Consider the following 16,668-nt stretch of genomic DNA (forward strand, 5'->3'; position numbering starts at 1 on the left):
AGTGGAGGACGAGAACCGCACGCATCGAGAAGAGATGATGAAGTGACTGACGTTCGGGCGAGATTATTAAGTAAGAGAAGAGAGAGCTTTGTCGGAACCGCGCGCTGGCCGCACTACTACTAGAACTCTTCTAGGCGTAGAGAATTTGGGTATCCGGATTGGCGTAAGCGACTGGCAAGGTGGAGAGTAAGCGATGAACTTGATCGCGGGAAAAGTTTCCGATCTTCTCTCTCTTTCTCCCTCTCACTCAACACTCTCAGAAGCCCTTCAGAATGGGCAAACGTTCCTCCAAGACCGTCCCAAAGGAACCCACAGCAGTCGCTGAACTCTCCGATTCGACTCCCTCAAAGAAACGAAAACTTTCAACTCCCCCCTCTAGCGACTCCGACGACGCGGTAGCAGAGACGGACCCTTCAGTAGATGCTCATGCGAAGGTATTAGCTGCTGCGGCTTCTGGACAAGGACAGCAATCGAAAGTGGATAAAGGGAAAGCGAAGAAACGGAGAAAGGAATTACAAAAAGCTCTCGTGAGTTCATTCCTCCTTCGTCTGGTGGCTTGGATGGATCAGTCGAACTAAATGAACCTACAGGATAACCCACCGAGTTTCTCGTTCGATACGAGAGGGTTCAAAGGTGGGAGAACGATTCAAATCAAAGTCAGTTTTCCCGTTCTTTCACTCAACCTTGACCGACTTGAGCTGATTGAGCTCTTTGATGGACGACGAGTAGGATGTCCGAGACTTTGTATTACACTTGTTAGCGAATGATAAAGCCCAACCATGGTTGTTCGTCAAAGTAAGCTTCTTTCCTTCCCTCTCTTCCCATTTTCCCTTCTCACTGACTCCCTTTCCTTCTAGAATCGTTCCAACGTCCAACGAGTAGTAGCACTCATGATACCCGGTATCCTTCCCTCTACTCTCGGTCTCCCCCAACCTCCTCTCTCTACGAATCTCCCCTTCTCTCTCCTTCCCGCAACCTCGACTCTCCTCAACCCAGCCGATCAAGACTTAGTGAATCATTTACCGGTGTTCAGTAAATTGTTCAGTCATGCTTGTCCGACGAAAGCACCAGGGGAAAAGAATCGAATGCATAGTGGTTATCAAAGTTTTACGACTTGTCCTTTGACTTCAGGGGAGAAAGATAGGAGGGAGAAAATGAGGAAGGAACGTACGTCTCCAGCTTCTTATTCTTCTCATAGCTCGTTTGTGGAGGAAATGTATTGACGCGCGACTTGAGATGAGATGGGAAAAATAGGAGGTCAGCAATTGAAAACTCTAGATCCTTCGGCGTTCCTCTTGAGTCCGTCGCAAATGTTTGAACAAAACTACCCTACTCCGACTACTCTACCGGGTCCCTTACCGACTAGAACGACGGTGTCTTTTGAGAATTGGAAACGTGACGATGGATGGATTGAAGCGCCTTATGTTCCGCTTGAGGGAGGAGATGGAGATGCGAAGTTTAGGAAAGTGTTGGGATTGGATTGCGAGATGGTATGTCTATCCCTCTAACCTTGTGACGAGACGAGCGTACTGATGAGGAAGGAAGGATGCGTGGTCCATAGTGTTTGACAGAAGATGGATCAGAATTAGCAAGGTTAAGTTTGGTCGATCAAAAAGGGATCAGAGTTTACGATAAACTAGTCAAACCAAAGAAACCAATCACGGATTACCTCACTCGGTTCGTGATTCTCCTCCTCCCTTCCCTCATCTCCCGAAGTCGTCGAAACTGATGTCGATTTTTTGAGTGGGAGAATAGGTTCTCTGGATTGACAGAAGAGATCCTCAAAGACGTTACAACGACTCTCGAAGATGTACAACGGGATCTATCCGAATTGATAGATTATCAAACAATCCTATTGGGTCATTCTCTAGAATCCGATTTGAAAGTTCTCAAAGTTCGTTCTCTCTTTCCCTTTTCCCCCTTCAACTCCCCGTCGCTAACCATAACCCGAATCAATGTTACTGTAGCTCATGCATACCTACATTATCGATACCTCCGTGATCTATCAACACCCACGAGGACCTCCTTTCAAAGCTTCATTGAAATGGCTCGCTCAGAAATGGTTAAAGAAAGAGATTCAAACGAACGTAGGAACGAACGCAACGGTCGATGGGAGTGGAGGAGGTGGACACGATAGTGAAGAGGATGCGAGAACTTGTATCGAATTGCTCAACCTCAAAATGCAAAAAGGTGAGGTCGTTGTCTCTCGATCCAGCTCTCAAGCAGTCAGCTGATCGATCTCTGACGACCTTGCTTGTTATTCTATAAGGACCCGGGTTCGGTGAATTCGTAACGGATCAAGAAACTATCTTTGAGCGATTATCTCGGGGACAAGATCCGAAAACTTCGGTCGTAATCGATCATGGTTCTCCTGGACAATGGCACGGTGCGAAAGCGACTACTGCAGTAGGATGTACGAACGATGACGAAGTGTTGAAGGGGGTGATGGATAATGTAAAAGAACATGATTTGACGGTTGCTAGGTTTATGGATTTGAGTCATAAGCTGGGCTGTGAGTCCTCACTCCCCTCATCGATCCCTGACAGGATACTGATATCTCGAACGGTGTGTTAGGGTCCCAAACCTCAAACTCAACCAAGTCGACCACAGAGGAAGATTCCTCCTCCTCCCCTTCCTCCACCCCTGATCTCTCCCAAGTCTACTCAACTCTCGATTCCCAGCTCACCCAATTACACGCCTCCCTCCCCCCTCTCACCGCCCTCATAATCTTCACGGGACATTCCGATCCACGCGAGATGTCCGCCCTCGCAGCGAAGAAAGCGAAGTTCGATAAATTGTGGAAAACGATCAAACAGAGTGAGATACTACCGGAGGATAGGTGGATGGAGAGTGATGATAGGAAATTGGTGGATGAGGTTGAGAGGTGTAGGTTTGGGTTGTCGTTTTATTGCGTTAAATCGACTTGAGAAAGGAGAAATCAGGACCTCAAAGGTTTTCTTCTTCTCTTTGGCAACGATGCGATTACGCGAGATCGAAAAGTAGCGAGAGAGTATGCGCGTATGAGATGCAATGCAAGTGAAGAGAAGCACAGCGAGGAGATCTAAGCATTCTTGATAGTCTTCTGTTTCTCCGCGTGAAGAACGACTTTCCTCTCGACCGCCATTCCCTGAACGCGACGCCATGATTGATCAGCGAGGGAATTTAAGATGTTATCAATGGGAATCACGCTCACCTTTCGTCTCCTAACGGCATCCATGTATTTCTTCGCGATATTCTCCTTGTCCGCTTTCTCTCCCAAATCTTCCAATTCTTCTTCCGTCGTCGGGACCCAGAATGGATCTTGATCGAGAGTCTCGTAACCTTTGAAGACGAGTTGAGGGGAAGCGGCTCCAGAGGTACGAGTTCGGATCTCTAGATAACCGCATCGAATCGAATTGAGTCGAATCGTCAGAATCAAGTAATGGGGAAGGAGGAGAAGGAGGAGAGACTGACCATCTGCGAAACCGAAAGATTCGACAACGGGTAACAAAGCAGTAACGGTGAAGAATGCGGTTCCTTCTTTCATTTCTTCCGAAATGATTCGTCCTTTTCGTTTAGCGACGACTCCATACACTTTTCCGAGTACCTCTCCTGCTCACCTCTCCACGAAATCAGCCCTCCGAGTCGCAAGAGAAGGATTGGAGTGGGAGTGAGAATTACCGGTTGCTTGAATATCGCAAGAATACATGGCGAGTTGTAATCGAGGAGACCAATCGAGTAAACCGTTTCGGAACGCTTCTTGTCCCGCAGAGATCAGTTGTCCTCGTGCGTTCGACCATTTCGATCGTACTATCGTGTTGTCGAAACAATCTTAGTAAAAGCTCTGTGGTTTTTTCTGAGAAAGAAGTTTCGACTCACCTTGAGAAATCTCCATCTCTTCCGCATTCAACGTCACTCTCTCAAAGAAGTAAGCCATTCCAATTACGGGTTCAGCACACAACGGACCTCGATTCGTCGATAATTGGAAAGCCGTATCGAAATTCTCGTCGAGCTCTCGAACGTTCGGTAAGACTGCCATCGCTTCTGCTGAGGTATCGACTTCGGTTAGAGACGCTTTCATGGTAGACATGTCGAGTTCTGCGCCGGGCTGCTCGGTCGAGGAGAACTCTTGGCCGAGGGAAGGGTCGGTAGGGGTTTGAGGAAGTTCGAGAGCGGAACCGGGAGTTGCGAGAGCTGAGGGGAGCGCGGCTTGTCGTTCGAGTCGACGTCGGAGGCTGTATATGAGCAGCGAGGTAGTCAGTCCTTGAGGTCTCGTAGCGAATGAGAGGGAGAGACTTACGATCGAGGAGCACCTTCAGTTTTATCAATAAGGATATTCGGCCCAACTCGACGAGGTCCAAACGCCCAGATCTGATCTGCCAATCCGACCCATTCCCTTCCTGCCTTCTTCAACAGCTCCTCAAGTTTCGGCCAGAACTCTTCCGGTTTCACCACCTCAACTCCTTCGATCGCATCTCCCGAAACTTCATCCGACTCATCTTCGACATGAGGAGCTCTTCGGTCGCGATGGAGACGCTTGAGAGTACGCATGTTGGCGGCGAGGAAATTCGTGATGTCGACAGGAAGAGGAACTGCTCGGATCGCGAAGTCGACGAGACCGGATTGAACCGATCCGTGAATCGTTCCTCGAGGTTGACCTTGAGTCTTCGGCGGCGCCATATCTGTCATTCGAAGGAGGAATTCAGTGATCTGTGACCGTGGAGTCTGAAAGCCTCCGTGACTGACCGACACCGTGAACTGCAGTTTCTCGGAAAGGAACGATCGGAGGAGAAACGGTAATCTCGATTCGAGCGAAACGATCTCGAAGATCTTTCAAACAGCGCTGTGAACGGGCTCATCGACCTCAGCAAACGGCTTCAAATGCTGAGAACAAACGACGCTCACCTCGAGATGCAGTTCTCCTGCGGTGAGGATGACATGTTCTCCCGTTGATTGAACGAGGGTTTCAACACAGGGATCTGCTTGGTTGAGTAGTCGTAGTCCTTCGACGAGTTTCGACATCTCAGCTAACAACACAAGGAGTCAGCCGCAGTTTGGATCGAGGGAAAGAGAAAAGAACGAACAAGGATCTTGAGGTTCTAGAGCGACTCGAACAATTGGTGCAGACTATAAGCAGTAGAGAGTCAGATATGGCTCAGATTGATACTCTGAGAGCGAGACTCCTCACATTTTGTGTTACTCCCGCCAAATTAACGAGACATTCTCGATCTTCGTCTCTTTCTTTCCCTTCCTTCGTATCTTTTCCTTTCCCGATACCACACAGAGTAGCATTCCTCAATACGATTCCTTCCAATCCCCCAATCGCGAACAAGTTCCCCGCTTGAACCTCCTTCACGGCCAACAATTCTCTTCCCATCATCATGTACAATTGTTCGACCTTGATCGTCGCGAGATGTTTGACGTTCGAAGGGTGGGAAGGTGGGAGCTCCGCGTTATATTTAGGTAAGACGGCGTAGAGGGATTGACCGAGCGAGATCATTCCAGAGTAAAGTCGAGCGAATCCGATCAAAGCTTCTTGTTTCTCTGCTGCTTTCTCCTCCTCCTCCTCCTGGACCTCCTCCTCAACTTGAGCTCCATCGACGTTAACGAGACTGTCCCTTGAGATCCCATCACTATCTTTCGTTCCACCTTCCCTCTCCCTCTTCTCCCTCGCTTCTTTAACCGCTTTCGCTCTCGCCCTCAAATCCTCCGCCGTCAAAGCCTTCCTCTGATTCTCTGGTAAATCTTCAACCTTGACCGCAAACATTTTACTAACATACGCAACCTGTAACGCATCGTCGTCCAAATTCCCCGAATACAAATCTCGTTCGAGTTTCGATTGTGGTTCGACATCATCGTCCAAGTGACCGAGTTCTGGGTGGAGCATGCGTGGGATTCGGAAGGATTGAGCTTCGGCAGGGGCGGGGATCTTGTCGACGATAGCACGGAATGCGGAGGGAGCGAGAGGAAGCCATTGGGAAAAGATCGTAAGGAGGAGGTTGCGAGTGTCTTTCGCGCGGAGGTCTTGAGGTCGAACTTTCGTACCGAGACTAGCTACGATCTTGTCGACTTTGACGGGATTGCTGGAGAATCGAAACGAAATGAGCTTTCGGGAAGAAAAAACGGGAGAGAGAGAGGAAGAAAGAGGACTGACTTGTTGAGAACGACCGCATCGTACGCAGCCCAAATATTCTCAAGAATGAATTGAACGAATAACGGTTTCAATTTCTTTCCACTCTGTTCCATCTTCTTTCGGTTCATGACTCTTTTCGATTTGATATCGAGGTACCAATCTCCCCAAAGTACCTTTCCTAATACTTTCTCACTCATCCCAAGTTTCGAACTGTACAGCTGGGCGAATCTCGAGATCCTGAATGCCCATCCATCGATCGCAGAAGCGAACAAGACGTTTCCTTGCGAAGGATCGAAGTATAGACTCGCGTCGTCCCTCTCCTCGTATTCCTCCTCTTCTCCATTCTTCGGAGTGGATGTTCCACTCGTTGCTGATTGATCTTGACGATCTCGTCGACGATAATCTTCTTCCATTCGTTCGGAAGAATAGAAAGAACCGACGATGGCATTGACATCTTCGATGATTCGTTGCATGTGGTGGTAGGCTTCTGAAGGGGAGAGTTTTAGTTCGGTGATGAGTCGATCGAGTTTGTTGATGACGAGAATGGGGCGGAGGTGGGAGAGGTAAACCGTTCGCAGAACTGTCACAGTCTACGGCGAAGCGACGTTTAGCGCTTGAGAATCCGAGAGGAACGGACAATTTGAGACTCACTTGTGTACAGACACCTTCTACTGCATCAACCAGAACGAACGCTCCATCGCATAACCGCGAAGCGGTCGAAACTTCACTCGAGAAATCGACATGACCCGGAGTATCGATCAAATTAATCTTGAAATCCTCCAATACCGGTTCTTCTCCTGTTCCGACTATTCGTCGCTCAGCCTCGCTGAACCACGGCTCAACAGAGAAACGGACAGAAACGAACCCTCTTGAACAGTTTTCGGAATTCTCCACCTCAAACTAACTGCAGAGCTTTCCATCGTGATTCCACGTTCTTGTTCATCTTCTCGACTGTCGAGGTATCGGATCGTTCCGGCTAGGCGAGAGGAAATGATTCCGTTTGCGGCGAGGAGAGAATCGGCGAAAGAAGACTACTCGGAACGTTGCAAAGTCAGCTAGAGCTTGCGGCAGGGAAGTGAGAGAAGTCTGAGTGTACTTTTCCATGACTACAGGGATCGCAACGAGGTAGAGAGAGGCGTCAGTCAAGAAAAGAAGAACAGGAATTGATGAGGTCACACTGACTCGACGTGAGCTACGATACACAGGTTCCGTGTCCGTGAAGGTGGAATTCCAGTTGCGTTCGACATAATGGTCAAAGAGTCGGGGTCGGAGAGGGAGAGGTGAGGAAGAGTTGAGTGAAGGGAAGTGAAACTTTCGCTGACTGTTTCGATTCGAGCTTTTCGTGTATTATTTCCCTCGCTGATGTAGTAGAGAGAGAAGCTAGTGGGAAGTGATGGTCGAAAGGGCACAGGAGAAAGAAAAAGAAAATTGCGAAACTCTCTCGGTGCGACTCGATTTCGCGACAGCCCTCGAGTCACAGCCAAGACCTTTAGATAGGACCTGATAGGATCAAGATGATGTGGATTGCGTCGACACCAATATTTCAGAGTATTGTAAGCGTCACTAAAACAAACATCGGTGAATTCTTCAGGTTCGCAAAGTCGAGCTCTATTCGTCCATCAATCTATTTACACCAAGCAGAGTCTCGGGTCAGCTCTTTGCCTTTGATATACGAGCACGCGAGTTCGGTGGAGGAGATTACGTACACCTTCTTCGCATCCTCAAAGATTTTGTCGACTTCTGCCGTTTTCTTCTTTGTTCCTTCGTCGAGCTGTGCCCAGACGTCGATCGTCAGTTGCACTCTAACGCCAACTGAGAGGTCGAGTCGAAACTGACCTTTTTCCCTTCCTGTCTCCCTTCCTCTTTCCCAATCACTTTCCCATCGACATCCTTCTTGATCTCCTTCTGTCCATCGTTCCTCGTCTGCCTAATCGCGATCCTCGCCTTCTCACACAGATCCTGAGCGTCCCGGACGAGTCCTTGTCGTTTATCCCAATCGGGTTTAGGGACGGGGACTCGAATTGAAGTTGCACCGGAAGGTTGAGGAGTTAGGTTGAGAGGTGAGGCGTAGATCGCTGCTGTGACGGGTTTCACGCCCTGCAGCACGAGAAGGGGGTGAGCATAGTGGGACGGAAGAAGGAGAGGAAGGGAAGAATGTACTGCTTCTTCGTAACAAGTCACGAGTAAATCTTTCCCATCTTTGACTGAAACGGTCGCGAATTCGTTCAAAGGTCTCTTTCCTTCCGGTGTTTCAACCTTGATATTATCCAACAGCGCTGTACATGCACGTAGATCAGCAACCATAGCTCAGAGGAAGCTGAGGAGAGGAAGTTTGAAGAACCTACCTGGAGAAACTCTCCCAACTCTCCCCACGACCGTCTTCAAACTGACCCTCAACCTTTCAATCCCATCCTTCATTCTCTCCTCCAATACTTTCAACTCGAATTTCTCTCCAGGTAATTGCATATCGGTCAATTCGTCTTCTGTCAACATTTTCCCTTTCCCTTTCTTCCCTCCTTTACCTTTTCCAGGTCCATCGGCGTACTCTTCGTCCCCTTCTTGGTAAAGAGTTGCGGCGGATTTCTTCGAGGCTTTCGTTTTCTTCGTGCGGGAGAAAGAGAGGGGAGGAGAGAGGGGTAGAGGAGTAGCAGCGCGGACGAGGAGCGTAGGGGCGCGGGTAGCGGTTCGTAGCGTGGGTCGAATAAGAGATTGAACTACTCGGTATGACATGATCGAGATCTGAGCTGAGTCGGCGGGAGGAAAGAGAAAGAGAGATCGAGAAATGAATTCCGCCTTTTGACATCATCCCATTCACTCAAGATGGTCAGTTCAGACTCTCCTGTATCTGATCTATAGCTCACAGTGATCCCCTTCAATAGCCGAAACATCCCCTCACCTGTCTCCGCTTCAAACTCGCTAAAAGTACGTCAACTTCCCTTCTCCTCTCCCTCTACCTCTGATCCTGACTGTGTTCGTGAGTGCATAGCTACGATCTTCCTCCCCGTGACATCGTCCTCGACCCTCTCATCGCTACGACAAACTCTCCTTTCGGCGCTCGAATTCAGTTCTTCCGATGCTTCAGCTCCTGAACTCGAGTTCTCCGAGCTAGGGGAGCTTCCGAAGAAGGCTAGCGATATCGCTTTGTGGAGACTCGAGCCCTCGGCGGTAGCAGCAGCGGGAGAAGAAGGAGGAGCGGAGGAAAGTTGGATTAGATTGACGGATGAGAAGAGTACGGCGGATAAATTGGGACTGTGAGTCGATCCGTATATCAGTCAGCACTTGCGGTACCGACAAGGACTGACTACTATCGAAGATTCTACCCACAGGCGTGAAGCGGAAGAAGTTGGAGTCAGTTTCAAGAGTTCAGATGGTTCGCTTCCTTCCCTCTCATTGTCTCGCCTATCCTGTTACTGACCGAACTCTTCGACTCATCGTCCACAGGAGATTTCCCGCTACCGACAGTCGTGCGACCGAAAGACGATTACGAAGAAGGGATGGAAGAGGAATAGAAAGGAGTTGGAAACGAAAAGAAAGGATACCCTTACTTCGACTGCGATATGTCAATACTATACCCACCTGTCTCACTAGATGCACGAGCTTTCTCTTGCACGGAAGCTCACCACGGAGCCGCTACCAGGGCAGAGCGAGATAGTTCGCTTTTAAAGCTGTTAAAATTAGTCTTGCTCCCCGAGCTCACCTCGCATTCTCTGCACTCTTGACATCAAGCTGCTCTCGTCTGGCAGCAGGACTTCTCTCATCTGGTTTCCGAGAACGGACAGGTCAAAATCGCGAGCAGAACTCAAGCAAAACCGTACAAACTCAGATTATAACGAGTACGATTTCCGATTGAAGCTATTTACCGACAAACCGATCCGAATGCAGATACATACTAACAGAGACAGAGAGGAGAGAACGGAACGAAGCCATATCATATATCTATGTACGAGCTCACGGGTACGGGAAAGGGAGTAAAACAAAATCTATTTTTTAGCAAAGGCTGGAAATAATGCACACAAAACCTTCAAGGGGAAGTCCAAAGTATCGTAGGAGGGTGACCGAGTTTGTCCATCGAAGCTGAAGCTAAGTCGTCTCCTCGGCAGTCGAAGAAGTCGCCGCATCCTCCGCTCCCGAATTCGCCAACGACGGTGGAAGAGATTGAGCTGGTGAAGCAGTTCCTGGTGCGAGTGTTCCTTTCGGGGCCTTACAGACCCATTCCATGATCTCCTCGAACCTGATTGTTGCACATCACGTCACATCGTCTCAGCTTCGAGCTCTCCGGTTGTTTCGGTTCGAGATGAGAGAAGGAGTATGAGGACTCACGCTTCACCTTCCCCAATCATACTTTGCCCATGTTTCAACCCTTCAAACACCTTCAACCTCCCTCCCTCTCCATCTCCATCTCTCCCTGTTGTTCGTTCCTTCGTCTCCTTGAATCCATTCCTCTTGAGGTACGTCTTGACCCTCTCAGCGTTCAGGATCGAATCCTGTTCCGCTAAGAATACTGCAGATTTCGTAGGATCGGATAGGTTCGGGATTTGGGAAGGGAAGAGGAGGTTTGAGGTCCATTCGAAAGTGCGGGAGAGCATTATCGCGATTCCGAGTTCGCGCGAAACGAAGTACCTACATGAGACAGTCTCGAATCAGTAAAGTCCCGGAGAGGAGGGGACGGAGGGGGAGAGGGAGAAGGGACAGAAGGGGACGAACCGCATGAGGTATTCGATTGGAGTTTTGGGTTGAGAGTAAAGGAAATTGTAGCAAACGAACGGCTACGACGGAACAAGGAGCCATGTCAATCCGGATTCGTTCTCGCCTTGACGAGGTGAGAGACAGATAAGTGAGAAAAACTTACCTCCCATAGACAGAAACAAACTGGATCGACGAAACAATTCCTCGCGCACAAACCCGGCGAACTTTTCACCAACCACGAATGCACGATCTGCAGATAGACAACCTCATCGCACTCGTCAATACTCGTGTTAAGCACTCAAGTGCACTGAGAGATCGACCTACCGTTCCATTCGAATGAGATAAAATCGTTGCTCCCCCAGCATCCTCAAACTTTAACCTCTTCATCATCCTCTCCAGACTTGCGACCAAGATCTCTTGATCTGGTGGATCGTGGTACGCTCGCTCGAAGAATGACATCGAGATGTGAGGTTGAAGCAGGATTAAGATTGGGCGATTCCGGAAAGAACGGTGAGAACAGAGGTAGGACATGAATGTAGCATCTAGCAGCAGGGAGGGGTCAGTGAGGAGAAGGAAGGGAAAGGTGAGAGTGAGACGTACATTGAGCGGAACCCATTCCAAGTCCGTGAATGAAAACGAGAGGTTTAGTCGATTCGTCACCGTTTCGATCTGGAGTCCAATCTTTTGGGACTCGACACAAGTACCTTTACCAACAAATCGAGATTAGCTACTCATTCTGCAGAAAGAGAGAAGAGCGGGTAATGAGCTCACTTTATTTTCCCGTCCCTCAACTCCCTAAACCCTTTCAATTTCGTCGCCGCCAACACTCCATTCTGTAGTAAAGCGACGACCAAATACAAGATCAACGGTCTCTGGGTGACCCTAACCGGATCCAACGTCAATCTCAACGTTTTAATCTTCTCGTTCCTGCCCGTCTCAAACCTATGTGCCGCTCTCGCCTCCACCAATTCGACACAATGCATCACTAATCCATATTTATCTCCTTCAATCATCGTATCCTCATCGAAATCGTCCGAATCGTCCGCGTCCAACGTGATTCCATCGTCGAGTTTCAAAGGAGGTCTTCCCGTTCGATCCCACTCCCTCCGTTCTTCTTCGAGCGATTCCATAGTCGTACCGTACAAGGACCACGCGAGCCAATCGGCCATGTTGAGTTTCTTGATTTCCGTGAATTCGCAACCGGCGAACCAGTATCGAAGGTAGTTTCGGAAATCGATTGCTCGTGGATCAGAGGGGGACAACGGTGTATCGATGAATCCTCGAATGGGAGCACCGTGATGAATCGATCGAGAGGATTTCGTTTTCCGAGGTTGAGGTTGCCGAGGGAGAGGAGGATAACTCGAACGAGATTTCGTAGGAGAGGAGTTCGAAACGAAAGCTGAATCGAGGGAGATTCTCGAACCGGAGAACCCTTCGTCGAGAGGTGAATCGATGGTCGAGCGAGAAGTTGAGGGATGGAGAGGTAGTGGGTCGTCGGTACGGAGAGTTGGGAGTTGTTGTCTAGCCGAGAGATAATCCGTCGAAGGATTCAATGACATGGTCGAAAGTTCTGGAGTTGCGGCTCCGTCCCCTCGTAGGCGATTCACTCGTTTAGTCGTGCTCGTTCCAGGTTGTCCTTCTACCCAAGTTTGTTGAGGTTTGACGGTCAATTCCGGCGAAGTTGAGCGAATTTCTTTTTTCCCGTCTTCTCCCCCTCCTTCTCCCTCTCCGTCCTCCTGTCCTTGATGTTCCATTTCATACTCCTGTTCCAACGTCAATCCATTCTCCAAACTCCTCAAAATCAACCCCCTCAAATGTCTCCTCGAATGACGCAAAGGTTTCCTCAACTTTTGTTGTCTCCACCCCAACCACTTATACGTGATCGTGAACGGTACTTCTGCTATACAATAACTCAACCAAACGTAATGGACGATTTTGAGGGCCAAATGATTCGGTGCGGGACGATAAGAGTCGAGAGAAGGAATGAATGAAGTGAGGAGGGTGTAGAGGAGGTACAGGAACGAGAAAGGGACGATCGACCACAGGAACGCGATCACGATGAAAGTCGTTAGGAGACTGAATTGGAATGAAGCGGATTGCCAGGTTAGGCGAGGTGGTCGTCTTGGCTTGGAGAGGAATCGGCGACGTCGTGAGCGAGAACGGGTCGAATGAGGAGAGGACGGCGAAGGAGGCGGCAATGTGTCGGATTGTTGAGGCATGTCTCCTGCAATAGTAGGGGAGAATGGGAGAAGAAAGACGCAAGAGAGAAACCGATGACACAGTGCGAATTCGACGGAAGTGCGAGACGAACTTCTCTCTCTCACTTTCATCCGACTGTGACCAGACACGATGACTGCCGCAACAAAGGTAAGCAACACACCTCAATCAGGCCCGCACTCAGACGACTGACCGATCCACCGCTCTTTTGATCGATATCGTGTTTTCCTCAAACAGGCGCCTCTCTCGGGTCATCCAGGCCACCTAACTGCTGAACAAGTTCAGATCCTTGCTCAAGTAAGTCTTCATCTCTCTATCGCGTTCCCTTCAGGTAACGCCTCTCGACCGAGTTGAGATCGATCGAACTGACGCGACTGACACTCTCTCTTCATCAACTGTTAGTTCAAAGAGGAATTGAAAGTAGAGGGATTCTATGACCCAACCAAGCACGATGATGCTATGCTTCTGTGAGTCAGGTCGAGCGTGTAGTGTTTCGCAGTCAGTTTGCTGATTCACACTTACACTACTCTGGTATTTGCTGCTCACAGTCGATTCCTTCGAGCTCGTAAATTCGACGTAGCCCTCGCAAAGAAAATGTGGATCGATACACAAAAATGGAAACAATCGTTCCACGTTGACGAACTGTACGAAACTTTCGAATATTCCGAAAAACCTCAAGTCGATAAACTCTACCCACGATTCTACCACAAGACGGACGTCGATGGTCGACCGATCTATATCGAACAGTTGGGAAAACTCGATTTGACGGAATTGTACAAAGTTACGACTCCGGAACGACAGATTCAATCGCTCGTCGTTGAATATGAGAAATTCCAAAGGGATAGGTTACCCATTTGTTCGGAATTGGCGGGTCATTTGATCGAGACGAGTTGTACGATTATGGATTTGAAGGGAGTTGGATTGAGGAGTTTCTACCAAGTTAAGAATTACGTTCAAGAAGCTTCGGCTGGTGAGTTCTATCTCATTTTCCTTGCTTCTGCCTGTGTCTTCTCGTGTTGACTCGCATGCTCTCTTCGTAGTCTCCCAAAACAACTACCCTGAATCGGTGAATCCTCGACCCTTTCCCTCTCGCCCGGATTAACGTTTTCTGAAAACTGACTTCAATCTGTCTCTTTCGCTCTAGATGGGTAAATTCTACGTAATCAACGCCCCCTTCGGATTCTCTACCGTCTGGTCCCTCGTCAAAGGCTGGCTCGACCCTGCAACGGTCGCCAAAATCCACATTCTCGGTTCCTCTTACCAATCCGAACTCTTGCGTCAATGCCCCGCCGACAGTCTACCGAAATTCTTGGGAGGATCTTGTGACTGTCCCGGAGGATGTTCGATGAGTGATGCGGGACCTTGGAAGGGGAGAACTAAGGAGGAACAGAAGGAAGCGTTGGAAAAGGTTAAGAAGAGCGTTAGTGTCGAGAATGGAGAGAACGCGGGAAAGATCGCACCACCGGGTCAACAACAACAGGTCGTCGCTGCTTAGAGATGTGAACTCAAGGAACCCTTTCTTTTATTGTGCCTTTTCACGATTTTTTTCTTCTTCATCCTCCTCCGTAACTGACTGTCCTTCCCTATCTCTCTATCTTCATACGTTTTTCTCTACTTCGATTTCACTTCATCTAACAACCTTAGTTCGATTCAGTTCGTTTACCTCTCCTTTCCGACTGCTCTCTCCGCATAGACGAAAATACCTGTCTTCGTTATTCCGTTGTAAAACCTCAACCTTGCCTTTCTCTGCCTTTCCTACCATTATCTTGAACGAAGCGAGAGCTAACAAGAGATCTCTGCTCGGTTCGTCACGGGGCACGGACCGAGCGCAACGGAAGACAACAACAAACCGTCTATTTCTTCCATTTCGCGATATTAAAAAAAAAAATTATCCCCTCCTTCGTCTAAGCGTTTACTCACTCCCTCTGTACCGTCTTCACTCTCCCCGTCGTCGTCTCATCCGGTCCCTTCCCCAATACTTCGACAACGACCCTCCTAAACGCCTTCCACATACTTTCCTTGACCGCTTTCTTCTCTCCTCCCATATCCTCCGCCGTCAAATTCTTCACTCCCTCGTCATCATCGTCGAGCCATCTCTCTTCTCTTGCTAACGGAGAAGAAGGGGGAGTACCTTGGGAGAGACGACGGGAGAGTTCGGAAGCGATGTGAGGGGAGGAGGAAGTGATTGTACGGAAGAGTTCGGATTCTAGCGTCAAGAGCGGTCTTCTCACCTACGTCACCGCCCTCTCGGCTGCATCAGTACCGTCATATCTCTCTCTCCCGCGCTGGAGAGGAAGGAAAGAGAGAGAGAGAGAGCTAGGAAACGTACATGGTAAGGAGCAATGATGTTGAACCTCCTAGTTAAATCGTTCAATTCCCTCACGGCAGTATCATGATAACCCCTTTCCTTTTGTTCCCATTCCCGATCTCTCCAACCTTGTTGGATCTCGGTGATACAGGAGGCAGTCAAGCCTTCGGAGGAACGGATTCGGATGGCTCGACGGACCCAGGTGGAAGAGAGAGTGGAACGGAAGGTAGAGAGGGAATGCTCCAATTCTGTTAGAGCGGGGTGACGAGGGGTCAGTAAGTGAGGGAGAGAGAGAAGGAAAGAGAAGGGAAAGGGAGCAGAGGTACCTTTTTGTAGCTCAATCCAAGGAGGAGCTGCATCTTGCGTTTTCAATATCCTGTCGTGCCATCGCCGAATAGTCATCAGCGGTCGCCTTCTCTCGACTGGACTTGAGCAGGGCGTCCCCTTTTGCACCAGAAAAGAGGGGTACTACTCACCGGTTGATCAAGAAATCATCTCTCGAAATGAACGGATTCCCTTCCTCCTCATCCCTCGGCAAAGGTTTCCCCCTCCCCTTCACGTTCCTGAACAACCCTTGTTCTCTCGCTTTCTTGATCTTCTCTTCGATGAATCCTTCGTACACTCGCATTTGTCCTGCCATTAAGGATCCTTCAACATCTTTACTCCCATCCACTACTTCATCCATCTCACTTTCATTGGTAGCAGCGGGGGAGGAGCTGGAGGGAGAAAGCTTGTGTAAACCGCCTTTATAGTCGAGGGTTTTTTCGTAGGCATCGAAAATCTTCAATTTTCGAGCTTGTTCCCGTTTTCCCGCAACTCCAGTCGAACCGTTCGATCCACTACCTCCCACTATCTTCTTCTTGATCGCGGAACTATCGCTTCGTCGTGAGGAACGACCTCTCGAATCGAGAGTTTGAGGATTGACGAGCAGGGAGGAGGAAGGACGGTACCCTAATGCGGGTTGGTAGTGTTCTGGAGGTTTAAAAGTCGTATCGTATTCCCAAGGTTGTTTCGTTTGACCTTCTGTCGTCGGTGAGGGTTCGGAAGGAACGGGAGATGAGGAAGGGGAAGGGGAAGCGAATAATTGAGATGGAAGTGGTGAAGGTTTCGGGATTTCTTTTCGATAACCCTGTACGATGAAGCGCCTTGATCAGCTCCATCACTACGACTGACTGCAGATAAAGGGAGAAGCGTCGGCGTACCTTGATCTTGAGAGGCTTGTATTGATCCGCCATGATTCGTTTCAACATTCTTTCCCTCGTTTCTTCCCCATCCCATGCGGGTTCCCTCAGTTCAGGTAGCAATTTCTCTTTACGTTTACGCTCTGCTAGTGCTTCTTCTTCTT

General features: G+C 49.1%; 7 protein-coding genes across 7 annotated transcripts; 3 read left to right on the forward strand and 4 right to left on the reverse strand.

The window, feature by feature from the left end:
- Positions 1-272: 272 nt before the first annotated feature.
- On the forward strand, positions 273-2,927 carry JCM6883_000456 (RNA exonuclease; the record flags this gene model as incomplete). The annotated part of the gene is made up of 10 exons (XM_076631118.1): positions 273-527; positions 591-656; positions 730-795; positions 858-1,167; positions 1,255-1,490; positions 1,562-1,677; positions 1,756-1,894; positions 1,968-2,190; positions 2,270-2,512; positions 2,575-2,927. 10 exons carry the CDS (start codon positions 273-275, stop codon positions 2,925-2,927), a joined length of 2,007 nt encoding a protein of 668 aa, XP_076488986.1.
- Positions 2,928-3,061: 134 nt separating this feature from the next.
- Positions 3,062-7,359, reverse strand: RIA1 (GTPase RIA1; the record flags this gene model as incomplete). The annotated part of the gene is made up of 15 exons (XM_076631119.1): positions 3,062-3,127; positions 3,194-3,372; positions 3,454-3,591; positions 3,661-3,789; positions 3,859-4,214; positions 4,280-4,661; positions 4,726-4,822; positions 4,885-5,006; positions 5,064-5,106; positions 5,168-6,062; positions 6,134-6,702; positions 6,764-6,909; positions 6,978-7,143; positions 7,209-7,218; positions 7,295-7,359. 15 exons carry the CDS (start codon positions 7,357-7,359, stop codon positions 3,062-3,064), a joined length of 3,363 nt encoding a protein of 1,120 aa, XP_076488987.1.
- Positions 7,360-7,720: 361 nt separating this feature from the next.
- Positions 7,721-8,842, reverse strand: RRF1 (Rrf1p; the record flags this gene model as incomplete). The annotated part of the gene is made up of 5 exons (XM_076631120.1): positions 7,721-7,736; positions 7,819-7,883; positions 7,949-8,209; positions 8,273-8,388; positions 8,458-8,842. 5 exons carry the CDS (start codon positions 8,840-8,842, stop codon positions 7,721-7,723), a joined length of 843 nt encoding a protein of 280 aa, XP_076488988.1.
- A 90-nt stretch (positions 8,843-8,932) lies between these two features.
- JCM6883_000459 (uncharacterized protein) lies at positions 8,933-9,621 on the forward strand (the record flags this gene model as incomplete). The annotated part of the gene is made up of 5 exons (XM_076631121.1): positions 8,933-8,935; positions 8,992-9,034; positions 9,099-9,363; positions 9,439-9,482; positions 9,554-9,621. 5 exons carry the CDS (start codon positions 8,933-8,935, stop codon positions 9,619-9,621), a joined length of 423 nt encoding a protein of 140 aa, XP_076488989.1.
- Positions 9,622-10,192: 571 nt separating this feature from the next.
- JCM6883_000460 (uncharacterized protein) lies at positions 10,193-13,017 on the reverse strand (the record flags this gene model as incomplete). The annotated part of the gene is made up of 7 exons (XM_076631122.1): positions 10,193-10,343; positions 10,433-10,732; positions 10,817-10,878; positions 10,962-11,048; positions 11,123-11,340; positions 11,399-11,502; positions 11,570-13,017. The coding sequence occupies 7 exons, from the start codon at positions 13,015-13,017 to the stop codon at positions 10,193-10,195; spliced, it is 2,370 nt and encodes a 789-aa protein (XP_076488990.1).
- Positions 13,018-13,147: 130 nt separating this feature from the next.
- Positions 13,148-14,510, forward strand: SEC14 (phosphatidylinositol/phosphatidylcholine transfer protein SEC14; the record flags this gene model as incomplete). The annotated part of the gene is made up of 6 exons (XM_076631123.1): positions 13,148-13,165; positions 13,253-13,312; positions 13,418-13,482; positions 13,564-13,985; positions 14,056-14,081; positions 14,160-14,510. 6 exons carry the CDS (start codon positions 13,148-13,150, stop codon positions 14,508-14,510), a joined length of 942 nt encoding a protein of 313 aa, XP_076488991.1.
- A 421-nt stretch (positions 14,511-14,931) lies between these two features.
- JCM6883_000462 (uncharacterized protein) lies at positions 14,932-16,573 on the reverse strand (the record flags this gene model as incomplete). Its single annotated transcript, XM_076631124.1, has 5 exons — positions 14,932-15,246; positions 15,345-15,571; positions 15,650-15,699; positions 15,800-16,452; positions 16,526-16,573. The coding sequence occupies 5 exons, from the start codon at positions 16,571-16,573 to the stop codon at positions 14,932-14,934; spliced, it is 1,293 nt and encodes a 430-aa protein (XP_076488992.1).
- Between the last annotated feature and the right edge of the window lie 95 nt (positions 16,574-16,668).

This window comes from Sporobolomyces salmoneus (assembly GCF_050403485.1).
Source record: "Sporobolomyces salmoneus JCM6883 DNA, S_salmoneus_JCM6883_v1_ctg14, whole genome shotgun sequence".
Taxonomy (NCBI): Eukaryota; Fungi; Basidiomycota; class Microbotryomycetes; order Sporidiobolales; family Sporidiobolaceae; genus Sporobolomyces; species Sporobolomyces salmoneus.